Source organism: Protopterus annectens, chromosome 8.part0, assembly GCF_019279795.1.
Source record: "Protopterus annectens isolate FY-2018-M chromosome 8.part0, PAN1.0, whole genome shotgun sequence".
Taxonomy (NCBI): Eukaryota; Metazoa; Chordata; order Ceratodontiformes; family Protopteridae; genus Protopterus; species Protopterus annectens.
Window position 1 is genome coordinate 713,054,868 of NC_056741.1, and position 17,001 is coordinate 713,071,868.

Below are 17,001 nucleotides of genomic sequence, written 5' to 3' on the forward strand. Positions count from 1 at the left end.
ATAGGACAAACTTTCCTCTGACCCAGTCTAACATAAGAACCAGACAAAGAAAAAGCCTGGTGTATGTCTATGTCAGAATGCTCTAACAATATTATCCTCTGGAATACATTGACCTAGTTAGTCTTCTGGTATGGATTTCTGTTCTCCAGGATAGGAAGCCTGCAATACACTCATGGCTAAAGAAAGAAATTCATCCTTATGAGGAGAAAAAATGTGTTTGGATGAGCAATGTCTAACCTTTTTTTTTTTTTTTTTTTTAACCTAGGGACATTCATTGAAGGAGCAAACCTCTCAACCGCTTAGTAAAAGAAGTCTGGACAAAGCCCGACAAAATAGGGGGACAAAGGCCCACAAATAGGGACAGATTTTAAATATTTCTCTTATAAAATTAGAAAGTTGCTAGAGTAACAGGGTTTGTTTTAACATACCTTTTCTGAAGGATTTGAATTCTGAAACTCCGATGTATGCCATAACTTGGTGACTTCAATCTTCAGATTATCCAAGTGATTTGCCAGAAAACCACAAATATTATGAGGAACAGACCAAAAATGAGTCGAAAATCTGGAATTCTGCAAAAATCTGTACAGTTGAGAGGTATGGGAAGGAGACCAACTGAGAGATGGCACTACATCCTGGGCAGGAGGTCATTTTTCTCAACCCCTCTAAGAACCTCCTGGAGAAACTTCCAGACCCAAGGATGATGGTTCTCCCATGCCTGGACACTGGAAAGCCAGAGGATATAGCTACCCCCAGTTCATGGCAGCAGATGGACTATATCAGAGGAACCCAGAGAAAACAGTGAATGGTCTGAGGAACAACAAATGTCCCAGAGTCACCCACCCAGTAGCTGGGGTACTGTCTGAGCCCATGGACATTTTTTTTTTAAGAGACAGCAGAAGAAATAGCAGAACTGGTGAACCAGTTTATGAATCCATGCTATAACAAAGAAAGAACTTGACTGCCAGTAAGCACTGCTGGGAAGAGAGTCTGAAGGTTAGTTGTTAAAGTGTTCACAAGTAGCCAACACAGTCCCTCAAAATTCAAAAGTAAAAACACAAGTTGCACACAAGAACCTTGTCAAAACACCATCACTTTCACAGAAAGTACACTGGGAGAAAGCAAGAAATGAAGGTATGTTGTCAAAGTGTACACAAGCACAAACAAGACACATTTCTAGAACTGAAATATACTTTCTGATGCTTTATTATAACTCCTTCAAGCAAAATGTCTCAAGCAGTGAAGTAATGAAAGGAAGTTGTCATGTAGTATACACAAGCACCAAAAACCATCATCCGAAGTACAAAAAAATACTTTCCAATCTTTAAATCCTTACACTTCAGTTAAAATGTCTGATAAAAACAAGAAACTTGTGACATTAATAAAATTGTCAGTATTCTTAAGAAAATAACAAATACATTAAAATTATTTAAAAGGGCAAAATCTTCTCTGTGGGAACATTCCTGCCAGAAATGAACCTCTAGCCAAGTGCTGCCCCTGTGAAGACTCGGAGCAGATTTCCCTTGAAGCAGCACGAAACTACTGACATTGTCTACACTCGGACTGCTGATTTCCCTCAAAAGGGCAAGCCAGTCAGCATGTAAATGTGGGAGGGAGCCAGACATTTCTGAATACCAGCTAAACAGCCAAAAGATACAGCAGCAGTGAGAATGATGATCAAAGGAATCCCAAGTCACAATGTCTCAATACAGCAGTACCAGACTGTATTGATTGGTGTGCTAACTGCCAAAAGGATATTAGAACTGGGGCCAGAGTTGGCTACTGTCTGCAGTCCGTGCAGTAAGAGTTTTTACTTATTACCTTCTCATTTCTATTTCTACTGGTGCAGTACTCTGGATGTAGCTGCTTCAGACTGAATGTACTTCAGTATGTAAGCCAATATCTCTCAGATGTCCACCTGGAGCCAGTTATTGACATCTCCCATGTCTTCCACCTGGAACAGGAGAGCTGATTATCCTCCACTCAGTGCCATTTCACTGTTAGGGCCACCAGACTGATGCTCACTTATTAAACCATAGTCACCAATGGTGCAGTAAACAGTGAAATCGCTATGCCAGCAAACAAACTCATTTTAAACACAAGCAGTGATTTTACTTCCAAATATATGCATTGATGCAGTAAAAAATAATAAAATGCATCTGACAAAAACTGTTACATAGTTCATACTGTATTTGTATAAGGTGCTCTATTTAATCCACCAAAGATCACACACAATATAAGGCTGTTGGGTACTCCTATCCATGTGTAAAGATTTAAGGCTCAATACACTCAACTTTTAGAAAATCTTTATTTAAATATGTATAATGTGAAAGGAAAATTGAAAAACAGCTAATTAGATAGTAACAAGGTATCTTTAATAAATGTGTACATAACCAGAAACATATTTAAGCACACATTTAACAATGTACTTGCATTAACCAATAAGAAATGTTTATACTTTGAAACATTTTGCAAATACAGCTCAACAGTCTTTATCAGAACTTCTGAGGTACATTACTTGGTTCTGAGCGTCAAGAAGGTTCTTTTTATTCTCCTCGACTAGTATACTATCAAGGAATGTGCAGAAATGGCAACTTTCTGAAGAAACTGTACTTCTATGACTGAAGTTTTTAGAGGCAACAAAATGACCTGTTTAGTCTCCTCAATGGGTGTTTGTCACAGGTAAGCACATATTTTCTCCATTTCCCCTGGATTATAGTTGCTAAGAAAAATTAATTCACGCTTTCCTTCTTCTGTACGAGCTGAAAATACAAGTGAAAATTGACAGATTTGAGTGTTAGTTTCATTCATTTAATCTCTACATGCACAGCTGAAAAAATGGCATACATTCAGCTAACTACAAAATGTAATGTTTTCTTACGTCACCTAAGCAGATCACTCCAGAATATTGTCTGAATACCACAGCTCCTTTTAATCAGTGTCCAAATAAAACAAACTGACCATGGTTGTATCAAATATAATAGGACAGTTTAATGTTTAAAAGTAAGCGCTTTCACGATATAACTCACTGCTTCCTCAGACTCTGATAAACACATACACATTCTCTGAATTTAAATACTCCAACCAATCAAAATTTCATATGCTAATGACCATTAATTAGACATAAATTAATAAAATACTAAAAACATTAGAAAAATAATTTCATAACAACAATTTCTCCCTGGAAACCTGTTAAAAATGCATATACAAATCCTTTACAGCCAATCAAGTCATAAATTCAGTGTTTCAAAGGCCTTGCTTTTAAAAAGGGCTTCAGTCAGATACTACTACTTTGTTTTAGACCTTTTCTTCTCATAGACATAACTCATACTTGAGGATAGATAGAGTTTTTATTTCTAATAATTTAACAGATTCCTTAAACAGCAGTGATTTCATATCCTTTATCAGATCATAATTCTATAAGTTTTGAAGTGGTAGTCAATCCAAATTTTAATATTCATATAAAAAGGATCCCAGCTTATATCACAAAATTAAAATATTTTAATGATTTCATTTCTACAGAAGTACAGACTGTTTTAGAACTTAACTCTGTCAAAGGTGGTGCCTCAACGGACCCTGGAAACTATCGCCCCATAAGCCTGACTAGCTTGGTCTGCAAAGCTATGGAAAGGATCATCATGGACCTCATAAATAAAGATATTGGGGACCTACAGACACTGGATCCTACCCAGTTTGGCTTTGTTAAGGGCAGATCCTGCCTCTTAAACCTAGTTGACTTCTTTGAAACAGTCACCAAGGCCATTGACGAAGGGAAGGTGGTCCACACAGCCTATCTGGACCTCGCAAAAGCCTTTGATACAATACCCCACTCGGGCATTATAGATAAGCTCACCAGCTTAAATATAAACCCCTATGTCACTAGATGGGTTGCAAACTGGCTCAAGGACAGAACCCACATGGTTAGAATTGCTGGAGCCATGTCAGACTCCAAACCAGTTACAAGTGGCGTCTCACAAGGCTCAGTCCTGGGACCTCTCTTGTTTGGTATATATTTCTCGGAGGTACAGGCCAACACGGAAAGACTGTGGCTGACCAAGTTCGCAGATGACTGCAAACTGGGCGCCATAATTGACTCTCCAGCCGACACAAGCATCCTCCAAAAGGGCCTCGTAGAAACAGACAACTGGTGCCAGAGCCATGGCCTCAAGCTAAACGCCAAAAAGTGTATAGTCATCCCTTTGGCAAAAACAAAGTGCCCACAAATTACCACATAGGTGGTAATCCATTAAGTACAGAAGAAGTAATTAGGGACCTGGGGACCCAAGTTGATAGCAATCTCTCATTTGACAACCACGTGGCCAAAGTGGTTAGAAAAACATTTTATATAGCCCACCTAATCATGAAGGGATTCACATCTAGATTAGGGAGGTCATCGTGCCTCTTTACTCATCCCTCATCAGGCCCATAATTGAGTACAATGCCCTTTGGGATGTACCTTACCAAACACCTGCAGCAACTGGAAAGACCCCAAAAGTACCTCACCAAGAGGATCAAAGGGCTCAAACAGATCCCATATGCTGCCCGGTTAAAGAAACTCCAGCTCTACTCAGTGGCATACCGCCTGCTCAGAGGTGACCTGTGCCTGATGTATAAGGCCATGTCCAACCCGGAATTAAGGGACATGCTGCACCTCAAAAAATCCAAATCCCATCGAGCAACACGGCCGAGAGACTTGAACCTCAGCACTGAAATAAATAGGACATGCTGGAGGGACAGATTCATAACCCAGAGGCTCCCTTCACTCTGGAATAAAATCCCAGTCCAGGTTAGGCAGAGTCCCTCATTGACTCTTTTCAAGAGGAATCTTGATGAGTGGATGGGAGATCGTAGGTTTACCCCGGGTATCACTTCTGTGTCACTGTTAGACAGAGGCACAGTATACTAACCTCGAAAAAGGGCATAGCAAAATTAATTTAAAATGGGTGGCGAAAGCCAAACATACTCTGGCTAGGCTTATAAATGCCCTAGGGCAGATAGCCTAGTATGAACCTATGAACCTAATACTAATGATATATCAGAAATTTACATATGGGATGCCCTAAAAGCTTATCTAATATGGTAGGATATTGAATTGGTACAACAAAAAAAAAGAAAGCTTGGGATAAAGAGCTGCAAGATACACAATGTAAATTAGACACTTTACAACTTAGTAATATGGGTGATAAAGATATATCAGATAAAAGAAAATAAATATTTTCAATAATAAATATCTAGAAATATTAAAACATAAAACTATGATCAATATAGAAAAATTCAAGTTTATAAATTTCTCTTCTAACCCTAAATCCTTAAATATTCTTGTTAATCAAACAAAAAGATTATAGATTTAATCATATTAATGAAATATTCTCCCCTAAAAAAGGAAAAATGGTATCGGAAATTCATAATATATTAACTGAATTTAGAGAGATTTTATAAACATCAACCAAACAACTACGGAAATTAACACTAAAGAGGCAATAAAAGCATTTATTAATAAATACACTAAAACAAGACTTTCAGAGGAACAAGGGATTTCTACTGATAAACAAATATCTTTCAAAGAACTTCAAACTCACATTACCAAATTAAAGCAAAATAAAGCACCAGGTAATGACAGCATCATTCCTGAAATTTACAAATTACTACCTATAAATGCTCTAAAATTGCTTTATAAAGTATTTAATCTTGTTCAGTACAAAACATAATTCCACCTTCTTGGAAATACACTTTTATTTCTCCTATTTTAAAATCTAACAAAGATCCCTCTAAGTGTACCTCCTATAGACCCATCTCCCTATTAAACACTGATTACAAATTATTTATGTCCATTTATGCAGAAAGGCTTAAAACACTTTTACCCAAATTAGTTGATAGTGATCAAACAGGGTTTATAATAAAGAGAACTTCATATGATAACATTAAAAGAATATTAACTAATTGATTCGGCGAAAAATCTTAAAACAAATTTAACCCTAGTTAGTTTAGATATAAATTGTGCTTTCGACTCAGTTACATGGGAATATCTGTTCACTCTATTAAAGGAATTACATTTCTCCAATCATTTTTATCAATCTTATCACTCTGTTATATGAAGGTAGCCAAGCTTATGTTAAAATTGGTACTAATATATCTCAAAATATAACAATAGTAAAAGGTACTAAGCAAGGGTGTCCTTTATCCCCTCTTTTATTTTCATTAGTTATGGAACCATGGGCAAATTTAATAAGACATGATACAGATATTGAAGGATACAAATTAAACACCACTATATCATCTACAATACAAATGTTTGCAGATGACATATTGATTACTCTTGGGAGTAGAAGGGAATCTATACAAAATCTTTTTAAAAACATGGAATATTTTCAAATAAAAATTCCGGCCTTACTTTTAATAATAAAACACAAATTCTTTTAACAGGTTCAAAAAAATACAATATACCTGATGAATATAATGAATATATAGCTCAGTCTCAACAAATAGCATAATTAGGTATAATTATTACTAACAATATTAAAGATACCATTCAAATAAATTATAATAAAAGTCTATTACAGATAGAAAATGTAATAAATGAAACAAATTACCCTTTTCTATGGATGATAAACTTTTAATAACAAAGATGATCCTTCTCCTCAAAATCGTATATATAATTCAATCTTTACCTATACCTCCTTCTTACCAAATAATTAAAAAATTTAATTCAATGATTCAGAAATTTTTGTGGTTACCAAATAAGCCAAGGATTGCACTAACATACCATATGTATAATTGGAATAATGGGGGTATAGCCTTACCAAATTTAGAAATTTATTCAATTTCATCAGTATTCAATACAATCTCTCATCTCATTGATGTGGAATACACTGCTAAGGCGAAAGAGTTTATAGAGGTATTGTCACAAAATACCAAATATATAAACAGTTCCTATAAGCTAAATATAATTAATAATCCATTTATTTGGAGGTTAAAAGATTATATTTCTGAATTTTCTTCTCTGAGTTTTAACTCTAAGTATACAGTTTTTCTTTTAAAATCATTTAAAAATTTTACATTTAAATATAATATATAAGGATTGGCTTTTTTTACTCTTCCCTATAGCCTACACACACAGATCTATTTTCTCTTCAGATTATACAAAAATGTCTATATTTCAGCAAAAGCATTTTGGCACCAAATGATGATAAATAATGAGATAAAATCCAACAGTTTACTCTTGGAAGAGTATAAACTTTATTCTTGTTTATGGTTAGAGCTTCAAGAAGCTAGACAATATGTATTAAATAAATTGGATTCTACGTCTCCTATAATTAGGAAAAAAATTCCCGAGCTAATACATTATATGATTTTATCAGTTTTGCATAAATCTCCTGCTAATAACAAGTTATCAAACATTTATAGGGCAATTAAATGTGATTTAGATACACATTCAGATAATTATTGGAAATATTTTTCTTTAAATAATAATCCCCCTTCTGAGAAAGACAAATTGAATATTTTACAATCAGCAAGTATGACTACTTCTTTAAAATGGAAATTATTCACATGGAGATTTTTAAATAGATCATTTATCACTCCTTATAAACATATTTTCTAAAATGAATATAACATGTTGGAGATGTAATATTGAATTGAATGCTGACTGGTCTCATATGTTTTATAATTGCATATATTTAATAAAATTTGGGGATGATATCAATAATTTGTTGCAAACAATTTTTACTGATAATTTCTTTATATCTAAATCACTTGTTTTATTTAATACTGTTCCTGCTTGTGTAAAAGAGAAAAAGTACCCTTTGGTTTGGTCTATACTATCTATAGCTAGAAAAACAATCACTAAGAATTGGAAATCTAGTTCAGCACCTACAGTTTTGGAATTTAAAAATATACTCCTTGAAACGTGTAATTTGGAAATGTTAACTATTAAATCTAGATCTAGGAATACTACATTATATAATTCATGGAATATCATCTATGAACTTCTAGAAAAATGGTTTATTAATTTATGTAAACAGATGATTTTTATTAATCCTACAGCTACATTAAGAATTTTTTTTTTGCATGATGAACGTCTTTGTACATAGTTTAGTTACACTGGTTTATATATTAGGCTTGTTTTTTTATTTTCTTGTTTTTTAACTTTAAAGAAAAAATGGTATAATTTCATGGAAATATTTGTTCATTTTAATAATTACTTAATAAAATTCTTTGAAAAAAAAAAAGGGCTTCAGTGACACTGCACTGTTTAGTCCTGGAGGTTTATATGCCTTTAACAATAAAATCCATTTTTGTTCTACTACTTCTACAATGTTGCTGATATCCCCTCCTCTCATTTTAGATTGCAGTAACTCCAGTGTCATAAAATTAAATAGATGTTGTGTTCCCTCTGAGCATGCTTCGCTAAAGCGCTGCTTTCTTTAATATTAGTAATGTCCCTAATGTGTTCTTGTATACATTCCTTAAAACACCTATTGGTTTTGCTAATATAGGAGAAAGACAGATGTCAGCATTAAAGAAATGCAAGACATAAACTCGAAAGGGACCCCTTTTTTCTCAGCAAATACAAATACCACACAATCTATGGATAAAATGACAGATATAAAAGTTAGATTCCCTGTCACCTACTCAAGTAATTTAGGTAAATATTGTAGAATTTTTGAGAAAAATTGGAATATTCTGAATTCAGTCCATGAACTAGAAGGGGTGATACAAAATAAACCCAACTTTTCTTTCAAAAATAAAAAATCCTTGAAAAGACAATTATGCTATAGAACAGGGTTTAATATTGAAAGTAAAATACTTTCGCAGAGAATGGGCACATTTCAATGCAGAAATTGCTCAGCATGCATATATATTTGCAGTAGTTCTACTTATATACACCCGATCTTGAAATGTAATATTAGTATAGATTTCTATGCTGACTGCAGGACACAATCTGGTATACTTTAGTTTTTGTATATTTTGTCATGCATTTTATATTGACAAAACCAATAGGTGTTCTAAGGAATGACAGTCATGAAAAAGCTTAAACAAACTCCAGAACACTAGCAATCGGAGCAACATAAGGATCAATATTATTCTGGGAGGCCCAAAAGGCAAATCGCTTCCATTTGCTGGCATACAACTTTATAGTGGAAGCTTTGTGTGAAGATACAAGAATATGCTGTACCTCCGAGGAAAAGTCGTGTGACCTGGCTAGGTTGGGAATCGAAGCAGCCAAGCGGTCAGTCTGAGGGAATGAAGGGAGGGATGAAGGGCCCCTGACGAATGTATTAGCAGATCTGGAACTGCGTCCAGAATCCAAGGTTCCTCCAGTTGACAGAGTCGAAGGAAGGGAAACCAAATCTGTCGAGGCCAAAAAGGGGCTATTAAGATTATAGTCCTTCCCAGGGCTTTGGCCTTCTGTAAAAAATTTGGAATAAGGGGAGTTGGTGGAACGGCATATAGGAGTCCCAGGGGCCAATTGTGCACGAGCAAGTCCCTTGGGCTGTCCCCTGATAGGGTTTTCAGGGCAAAGTAGCTTCTGCATTTGGCATTCATAGGGGATGCAAACAGGTTGCAAGGCTGGCCTCCATCTGCAGAAAATCATCTCCACAATCTCGTCTTTGAGAGACCACTCGTGCAATACCAGAATGGCTTTGCTCAGTTTGTTCACAATCACAATGGATTTCCCCGGGATGTGCATTGCTATCAGAAAGCGCCGCTGGATACCGCCCACTGCCAAATTCTGAAGGCCTCTCGACATACAGGGTAAGACTTGGTTCCCCGTTGCTTGTTGATATACTAGACCACAGATGTCTGTCTAGATTGCAATCATCCCCAGAGGAAGAGAGTCGTGGAAGTGCTGCAACGCCAAAAGCACTGCTCTCAGCTCCAGGATATTGATGTGCAACTGTGACTCTGTTTCTGACCAGGTGCCTTGGGCTGTTCTTCCCTGAAAATGCCCCCCCCCACCCTATCAGAGAAGCGTCTGTGGTCACTGTGGCTGATGGCAGGGGAGAAACAAATGGACGACCTACTGTTACCTGGTGGCTGGTCAACCACCAAAGAATTTCCTTCTTGCAAGAGTCTGTAATCATTATCAAGAATGACATCGGAAGTTGTTGGTAGGACCACTAGGTGAAGAGCAACCATTGAAGTATTCTCATGTGCATACGCCCCAGAAGAACTGCTATGAGCATAGCTGCCATAGTACCTAGTAGTTTCAACACTTGAGAGGCTGGTACTTTTTTTCTCTTCAGAATGTCTGATTCCTAGTTTCGAAAAGTGGCTTTTCTGTCCAGTGACAATTTTACCATGGCGGTGGTGGTGTCTAAGTCTGCTCTGATAAAGGAGATATACTGCGATGGTGACAACACAGACTTGTTGAAATTTATAGTTATTCCTAACTGAGAGCACAGATTGAGTGTGAGATCCCTGGACAGAATTAGTTGATGCCTGAAGTCGGCAGTAAGGAGCCAGTCCAGCTACGGAAACATTTGGAATCCTAGATGCCTCACGTGAGCCGTAACCACTGCCTTGCATTTGGTAAACACTCTGGGGGCTGTTGTGAGGCCAAAGGGCAGTGCTCGAAATTGGTAGTAACTGGCTCCCAGCCGGAAACGCAAATGATCTCTGGATGGTCTGGCCATTTTGATATGATAGTACGCATCCTTGAGCTCTATAGAGCACATCCAATCGCCCATTCCTAGGAGCGGAAGGATCGACTGAAGCGTGACCATCTGGAACTTCTTCTTTATGAAGGTGTTGAGTCTACTGAGGTCCAATATGGGCCTCCAGTTCCCTGTTTTCTTTGGAACTAAAAAGAATCTTGAGTAAGTTCCGGATCTTATTTGGTCTGCTGGGACTGGCTGGATGACTCTCTTTTCCTGGATTTCTATGGCTGCTTGATCCTGGAGACTGGGTGAAACATCTGGGATTTTCTTCCGAACAGGGGGGGTCCTGAGAATGGGATGATGTACCCAAGAATCTTTTGTACTTCCTAGCCAGGCGTCTGAATACAGAGACAAGTGACCCCCGACTGCCTCCAGAGTAGGAGAGTTGGGCCTCCTTTCAGGAGCGCTGGTAAGGCTTGCCAAAGAAATGATCCCTGTTGCCCTGGTTTTACAGACCCCCCCCTCTGCCGCCGAGATGGCGTCTTCCATTATTACCCCCTCATCTACCCCTGCAGGGGGGGGGGTTCACTACATGTGTTCTGGAAAGCTCATTGGGACTTCTGGAACCACATTTTCCAACCTTTCTGCCCTTTGGGGTATGGTCTAGTAGGGAGTGGAAAAATGGACTCCTACTGCAGATGGAGTCTTTCCTCTTGCTCACACCTAGTGGGAGTCTCCTTGACTTTGGGCCTGAAAAGAGACAAGCCATTGAATGGGGTGTTAATGAAAGAAGACTTGAAGGCTTCTGCAAAGGAGCATAAGCACATCCAGGAATGTCTCCGAAGAGCTATTGCTGAACCCGCTGCCTGAGTCGAACCATCGGATGCATAGGAAATGAGCCACATGGATGAGGTAACTATGGAATTAAGGGTATTAAGCTGGGCTGTCACCTTCTCAGAGACACCTCCATCTGTACTACCCTGCAGAGCATCTCCAAGCTCTTTTAGGAGATCTCTTTGAAGACAGGTAAAATGAGTCAAGTAGTTGAGTGATCGCATAGCAAAAGTTGCAGAACTAAAGATGCACTTCCCATACCTGTCCATAGTCCTGGAATCTCTATTAGGAGGATGGACAGTAGAGGTTTCAGACATCTCTTTCTTGGTGGCCACCTCCACCACCATGGCATCAACTGGCACTCCCTTGGTGAGGAACATTTTATCTTGCGGGGACGTAATAAATTTGTTGAGCCTCTGAGGGACAGGTTCCATAGTATCATGAGTCTCCCATGCCCTTCGAGCAACCAATTCCATTAGTTCATTGAAGGGCAGTGTCATCCAGGAGGTGGAAGGTTGAGACCCAAAGGCCTTCAGGAGCACAGACTCATCCCCAGTAGGGCTAACGGACGGCCAGTCACCCCTCTGCTTAAGGACCTCAAGGATATCAGCAAAGGAGATATCCTCCGAAGGGGACAGTGGGGACCCCTTCTCACTCCTCTAAGTCGGTGTCTGATGTAAGCAACTCCTGCGGGGAGTCCAAATGCCTCCTCTTACAAAGTTTCTTCTAGGAACCTCATCAGTGGGGGCTTCTGGTGAGGTCTCAGTAGAACATGAGTCTCCCAATGGGGTTACCTGAGGCTCTGGGTCTCGACACTTTGTGGGGACCTGTGATGTAGAGGCAGAAAGTGGCACTTTAGGGGGGGAGGAGGAGGGCCTTGATGACATGCGAGTCTTGGAAGACATAGCCCTCCTCATAGCATTAAAGGCTCCACTGTTCCAACCCAAAGAAGCCGCCAGTTCCGAAATTGCCTACAACCTCCCCAGCGCCGAGACAGTGGGCTCCAACCCAGAGGAAGGAACCGAGCTCATCCACACCGAAGCTCCGAGAAGAAGGGCGGAACACACGCATCAGTTCGACTCTCCCCCCGGAGCCAACCAGGGAGTGTCTGCTCCCAGACGCTTCGAACGGCACCGAAGAAGTCAGGGTTGACAGAGCCGATAGCACTAGAACAGGCCTTGACTCCCAAGGCTCCACAATCATCAGATCCCCCTCCCCTGGCTCTGAAGGCCCGGCTCGGAGGAGGTGGAGTAGTCACAGCAGGTACAATGGTCACGGGCTCCGAAACCGGTTGGGTTGATAATAATTTGGCCAGTGCCGGGTTCTCGAGAAGCCTTTGCCACTCGGTTCACATCCACATCGGAGAGGGTTCTTGAACGAGTCAAAGGTACCGAAGAAGCCACCAACTGCAATATAGGTGACCTCAAGGTTTTGGAGATTGGCTCCAAAATTAGGGACCGTCTCCAAAACACTGGCTTGGTGCATGGCTCCGAAAACTGCAGAGCCAGTGACCGCACCTTAACAGCAAGATTTGGAGCTGATGACTTGGGCTCCGACGAAGCTTTGGAGGACTTCGACCCCTTCGACTACTTGGAAGTCTGGTCAGCCTTGTCCAAGGACTCCTGAAAATCGGGCTTTAGCAAGCCTCTATCCACCAGTTTTCCTCTTCGCTCCAGCAACACCCTGCTACTAAAGGAATGGCAGATAGAGCAGTCCTGGAGATGAACTGGCCTCAAGCAATAAACACAATTAACATGGGAGTTAGTAATAGAAAATTTCTGCCCGCATTTAGGGCATTTTTTAAAACCTGACTTTTGCTTTTCCCTCTGATCAGCCATAACAACAAGAACAGCAGTATGCACCAATCAGAAGCAATCCAACAACAAATATTGAAGCCACACTAAATAACCGTAACTATAGCACACACAGCAAACTCTACAATAACTATATAACTATATAAACACTAACTATAAATCGTAACTTTACAATAACTATAGAACTATCTATATAAATTGTATTAGCAAGGATAGGGAACACACTGTTCAACACAACTAAGGAACAGCCAAAGGCCTAAGAGCAGCCGCTCTTAAAGGATGAAAATCTCGTCAGCAGAAAAGGCATGAAAAAAAGGCCTGAAATAAAACTAAGGCTACTAGACCAAAAACACACTATCAAGAGAAACTGCAAAAAACTTTACTATAAAGAAAGGAATAATTAGAATAATCAAGAATACTGGCCCGAGCTCTCTAACGACCTCCGATCTGTTGCAGCAGCAAACTAGATCTGATGTGAGACAGAGAGCATCATGGGATAGGGACTTGGCCTCGAGCTACTCTAAGATCTTGAGCTTGTGAAAGCAGACGACTCGGAGCTGATGGATCGGCTCCGAACCCATGTGTAAGAATGAATGGCAAGACTGAACAACTTCACATCAATATATTTACTGTATTCACACTGCATTACTAACAGATGGAACACCATCTCACTCCAGTTAAGTACAAGTCTGCAAACCTAAAAGATGTTACAAGTTCAACTGAAACACCTGAAAGATAAATGGCTCTGCACCACCCTCTATTAAACTGGTTCTAATACAGCTATAAGACTATGTCAACTCTTGGCTGCACAAAACAATGTACTATTATCACAACTCTACCCACCTCTATCATGCCATCTCCTTTATCCTCCTTGTATGTCCTGCCCTCATTCCTTTCTTTGAGTGGCTATCTTATTTTCCTATGCCCTAGATTTCCAACAAGTCTTTACAGTAACAAATATTCTTATATTAAAACCTGACAATCTACGCATACAAATTATACTGCACTGTATATACCTCTCTATATTTAAAAATATTCATACAACCATGCAATGTACATACTTCCCTATATTAAAAAAAAAAACCTATTCACACATAACCTATGTAACTGTTATTTTTAATGGAAGCTGTTTGTAAATGATCTAACTGTCAAGGTTGTTTGAATAATGGAGCTGCTTCTCATGAATGAAACTGTAAATGATGTACATGTCTGCATAATGGAGCTTTTCTCCCAGAGCCTCCACTCAGTCAGACTTTCCTTGTAAACATATGCCAATAAATAACAATATGCATAGTAACATATTTAAGTTAAATTCCAAATTGTACATTATCTGTCCATGCTACAAGATTATCGCAATAGGAATGAAGGACCCAGTGACCTTTAAGAATTAATTGGGAGTGCCATTTTGGAGTCAGCAGCACATTTTGAGCATCGCAGTTGGACAAATAAATGGAATGGTATTCCTAAGAGTATGAGGCCACGACATCCAGATCTAAGGATGTCGTAGTACCACTGTACTCAGCCCTCAACAGACCAATAATTGAGTACAATGCACCCTTTGGTGTGTTCCTCACCAAGCACCTACAACAATTGCAGCATCCTCAGAGGTTTCTCATGGAAAAATTACAGAGAATAACCAACATGTCAAATGCGGACCAATTAAAAGCCTTATCACTGTATTCAGCTTCCTACCGATTACTGAGGGGTGATCTGTGCCTGACTTGCACAGCAGTCTCTGACCCAGCCCTGATGGAAATTTTGCATATTCACAAAACTAAGTGCACGAGGGTTATCTGCTCCAAAGATCTAAATCTGATCTCTGACATTAATAAATCATGCTGGAGAGACAGATGTGTCCTAGAGATTGCCCATCCTCTGGAATAGTCTTTTTGTTCACATGAAGCAGAGCTCTTCCCTGACCATCTTGACGTGTAGTCTGGAAAAATGGATGGGAAATCGAACATTCACTCCTGGGGTGGCAGCCATGTCCTTTATGAACAGAGGCAATCTGTAAAAATTGTCAAAACCCCATTTGCTGACCCTTGTTAATCTTTCCCCTAAGGATAGACAATTGGGTAAAACTGGCTATGCTTGTAATGGTTCTTGAGCTATTAGCTTAGTAATCTCCTATGAACCTATGAGAATATTAAATAAATGGGCCAAAACTGAACTTTAAGGATTGCTTTGGATGATATCACATGGATCAAAAGTAAGCAAGTACAATTTTAAAACTGAAGAGCATTCTCAGTCATTTTTTAATCTGGTGGATAATATTAAGGTTAATATGCAATGCCAAAAGTTTGTCTATGATGGCCTGATAGGGAACAGTACCCAATATTTTTTTTTTTTAATATATACAGGAAGATTTGTGTCCACAGGGAAGCCAAGATCAAGTGCATCCAGTATGTTAGTGCAGATATGAGTAAAGTTAGTGGAAAGCTATTTAATACTTACAAATGTATGCTGGTGTGGATCACTGTGCTCACTAACAAATGAAGGGACCAGTTTTAGTTAAGACCCTTTCCGTTACTTTGCCCAACAGTCTGTGTAAGCTTACTGGTAAATAGTTTAAGGAGAACACTTCTCTTCACATCTTTACATAGACCACACTTACCTTTTTCAAGAGATCAGAAATATAACCTGTTTGTAAACAGTAATTAAACAATTATGTTAAAGTTGGAGTAACAGCTGATTTAATGCCAGTAAGAAGTGCCCCAGGAATACTATCATGGCAAGCATTAGTGCACAATAACTATATCCAAAGCTTCCCTTACCATCTGATGGAAGTACAAGACACAGATCCTCACAGAACTGTAACTGGGATGGAGCTGAAGGCTCATTTCTATTGTAAATGCTGCCAAAGACATTATTTATTTGACATTTGTTAACCAGGTTAGTCCGACCTGGCAGGTGCCCTTTTTCAGCGGAGACCAGAGTAGAAAAGCTCCAAAAAGGTTTATACATAAAGTGTCACAGATACAATAAGTATAATGGAAATAATAGGATACAAGTAATCACATACAGTTTTATCCTAAAGTTAGTCGCAGTAACAGCAAAAACAAAACAGTATAACAGGAACCACAATATAGCATCATCCTATACTGGTACACAGAACAAATTTACACAGATTAAGACGCAAGTCGAGTTCAAGAATAATAAGCAACAAGACGTCAGGTCCAGAGAGGTTTCTTTAGTATAACCAGTATTAGGGAACAAATGCAGGATAAGAGAAAGAGGAGATAGATAAATGGGAAGGTGGGTAATGGTAGGAACAGAGAGGAGAAGCACATTAAGTTGGGTCAGAGCAAGAGCAAGTCCAGGAGTTTAGACGGTCTTTTAATGTTTTCTTTTTTTTTTAAACAGTTTGTATTAGAAGCCAATCAAATACAGGAGCAGTTTTGTTCCACGTAATGGCAATGGAATGATTACAGAGAAGTTTGCCAATCAATCTGATGTTATCCTAGTCACCATTCATCACGTAAGGGTCTAGGATCAGACATTGGATCAGAGCCAGCACACTTGGACAACAGCTTAGCTCAAGCTCCTCCCCTTCCATAATGCTCTGCTGGCCTCTAACCCTCAGATCTTGTTTGCCGCTTTAACTGTCAGATGCAGATAGCTCAGCTCCTCGGGATGTTCATATTTTTCTGTAAGCAAGTTTGGGGGTTTCTGCTTAGCCTTTCTTTATTTTACTAAGTTTTTCAGTCATAGTAGTGTTCTGTGAGTTTTCGGTTGTGTCTTTTTCCCCTCCCTTT

At 39.0% G+C, this 17,001-nt stretch overlaps 1 protein-coding gene across 3 annotated transcripts in view; it reads right to left on the minus strand.

Annotated features, from left to right (window-relative positions):
* Nucleotides 1-2,288: 2,288 nt before the first annotated feature.
* The window catches only part of DAP3 (death associated protein 3), a 1,113,059-nt gene continuing 1,098,346 nt past the window's right edge, over nucleotides 2,289-17,001 (minus strand). For all 3 annotated transcript variants that reach the window (XM_044080167.1, XM_044080166.1, XM_044080165.1), the window contains exon 13: nucleotides 2,289-2,759. In XM_044080167.1, coding sequence (XP_043936102.1) covers nucleotides 2,674-2,759 — 86 coding nt within the window. In that variant the 3' untranslated portion in view covers nucleotides 2,289-2,673. The remainder of the gene's footprint in view (nucleotides 2,760-17,001) is intronic.